This window comes from Stegastes partitus, unplaced genomic scaffold (genome assembly GCF_000690725.1).
Source record: "Stegastes partitus isolate 25-593 unplaced genomic scaffold, Stegastes_partitus-1.0.2 Scaffold1584, whole genome shotgun sequence".
NCBI lineage: Eukaryota > Metazoa > Chordata > Actinopteri > Pomacentridae > Stegastes > Stegastes partitus.
Genome location: NW_007579315.1, coordinates 24951 through 27567, shown reverse-complemented (window position 1 = coordinate 27567; position 2617 = coordinate 24951). Strand labels below are relative to the sequence as shown.

The 2617-nt window shown below is 43.1% G+C and overlaps 1 protein-coding gene across 1 annotated transcript in view; it reads left to right on the top strand.

Moving 5' to 3' along the window:
• Positions 1-2092: 2092 nt before the first annotated feature.
• Positions 2093-2617, top strand: part of LOC103371426 (rho GTPase-activating protein 8) — a 14542-nt gene continuing 14017 nt past the window's right edge. Inside the window, exons 1-2 of the mRNA XM_008300751.1 lie at positions 2093-2166; positions 2417-2486. Coding sequence (XP_008298973.1) covers positions 2447-2486 — 40 coding nt within the window. The 5' untranslated portion in view covers positions 2093-2166; positions 2417-2446. The remainder of the gene's footprint in view (positions 2167-2416; positions 2487-2617) is intronic.

Sequence of the window (2617 nt, the reverse complement as noted above, 5' to 3'; positions counted from 1 at the left end):
CAGGTGCTTTAGAGAAACTTTATTTATAAAAGTAAAGAACAAAAGACTTCTGATCTGATTCATGGAGTCTTAACAGGCGACAGTCTCCAAAGACTTTCAGCAGGAGTTTTGAAGCTGGATTTATTCAATGTTCACGTCGACCATCTAAAACTCGAACGCTTCCTTTTGTTCCTCCTGATTCCCTAAAACAGCTGATGTGTGACTTCTGTTGTTTACAGACAGAAGAGTTTGATCCGTTAGAACAGCATAAAGGTACAACAGCTGGTTCTGTTGACGTGAAGCTGAGACCAAAGCTGTGGAGGATGAAGCTTAAAGAATAAAATGAAATCGTCTGGCTGACTTCATTCATCCTCATTAGACTTTAATTCCACCTGGTTTCTATGAAAAATAGAAAAAATGCAGGTTAACTTTATTGGAACGTCATTTCTGGATTCGAGTTGAGCTCTGAGCTCTGACGGCTCCACTTGAACATTTTTCACAGTTGTTTTTGTCACTTTTAGCGCTCATGAATAAGAACTGAATAAATGACAGTAAATGTTTGTTTGCAGCTGATTTTTCCGGCAGCAGCTTCAGCTGAACAGTGAATCTGCAGCATGGTCCCGAGAGGCATCAGTGGGCCGAGCGCTGAACCCTGAGGAACCCCAGAATCACAGTTTACACGTTTAGATTCCTTCACAGGAAGCTAAAGACTCGTTTACACAAGATTCATGTGCTCCTTTTCACAACAGAACTCCTCTGACGGTACCCTGGTTTTATTCCAGGGTTCTTTGTTCTTTATTCAGTCTCTTCGTTCTCCCGTCGCCTTCAGACCAAAACACAAAACGTCTTTCTGTCAATTCTTCTGCTCAGTTTCAGCAGCTTTGCATATAAATGTGTTTGTGAGTAAATCCTCCTGAAGAATTCTTCCTTTAAACTCTCAGCAGGAGCCTCAGAACAAAGAACGCTTCAAATGTGTCTCAGGATTCAGAACAAAACCCAAACGTGTCCTTCAGAACACCTTCGTCCTGCTGACGGGTTCACACCTGACAGGAAGCTGCCACACAGGTGAGAAAAACACAAAACGTGTTATATTCATACATGTATATATATAAATATATATGAATTAATATGAACATAAACATATATATGAACTGAAGCATTTGCTTTGTTAAATCATTAAATATTCACATTACAGCGTTCAGGTCTGATTTATATGGAAACACGCCTCCAACATGTTCTGTCCATTCGTAGCTTTGTGCTGCTTTAAATCCACATCATTCATTTATTATAAACACGGTTCTGTTTGGACTCGCTGGCTCGTGTTTCTCTGCCACGTACAGCTCTTTAGTTTATCTCCACGTCTACGTTTTCGAATGTTTCTAATGTGAAGACAGAGCTTCGTTCCTCTGAGGTGGGACCAGGTTCTGCTCGTGTTCAGGTTCTACGTGAAGCTCAGACTTCCATCCAGCAGATGTCAGACTTTCACATCCACCAGAAAACAGGTTGATCTGAGAGGAATGAAGGAAACTGAAGTTTAAACAGAACCTTCAGAGATTCAGCGTTCTGCTGCTGTTTCAGCTGTAAAGTCAGAAAACTCCATAAACGTTAGTGTGCTGCTGTGCTTTCATCTGAATGATGATGATTATTTTATTCATTGATGATCAGCTGCTGGCTGTTTGCTGCGCTTCACTCATCCCGTCTCATCTCTTTGTGAAGCTTCACATTTGGTTCTGACCCTGTTCGTGTCTGATTGGGTTTCATTTAGTGTCTTCTGTTGTCAGTTTGTGTGCCATGTGGTTGCTGTTTTGGCCATTTTGCTGACTTTGGTCACTATGTTTTAGAAAAGAGGACAACATTGAAAATGAAGGTAAAACAGAAACACACTAAACAGCAAATGGACAAACTGACGCCGGTTCTGAAGCAGCTTTGACATCAGAACCTGTTGATGAAACGGTTCTAATGTCTTTTATGAAATCTATGTGGCTGCTTGTTTCTCTGAGTTTAATCATTAAAGCGGACTTTGGGATTTAATCACTTTCTAATGAAGCTGCTGTGAGTCTGTTCTGAGCATGCGCAGAGCGGCGGCAGCAGCTCGGTGGAGGAAGTTTGGATCAAACTCGGTTCCGGTTGATTCCCTGCTTTGATCAACTTTAACGTCAGAATTCCGCCTCAGGTGAGAGTCTGACGGTGAGTCCAGTTTACCTGTGCAGGTGAGGCTCGAAAAGAAGCGCGTGCGGCTGAAAACGGGAAGTTTAAAGCGACGTAAAGCGTTTCCGGTCGACGGCTCAGGTGTCGCTCTCATGCTAATTAAAGCTTTAAGCTAACAGCTTCACCTGCGCAGGTGTGTCTGTCTTCGGCTTCACGTGCCTTAAATATCCGTTTACTCACCTGAGCTTCAGTGTCCGCGAGCTCATCCAGGTATGTTCCTGTCGTCCAGGTGTGGTTCCGTCCAGGTGAGTCCAGCAGAATGAGCTCCGCAGCAGAACTGGAGCAGCTCGCAGAAACAGGTGAGTTCACCTGAAGGTTCCACAGGTTCTGGAGTTTACAGATGGTTCCATCAGGTTCTAAATGTGTGAATGTTTATCCAGAAAAGAACCCGCTGATCGATCAACACCATAGATTGTTGTTGCTGTTGTTG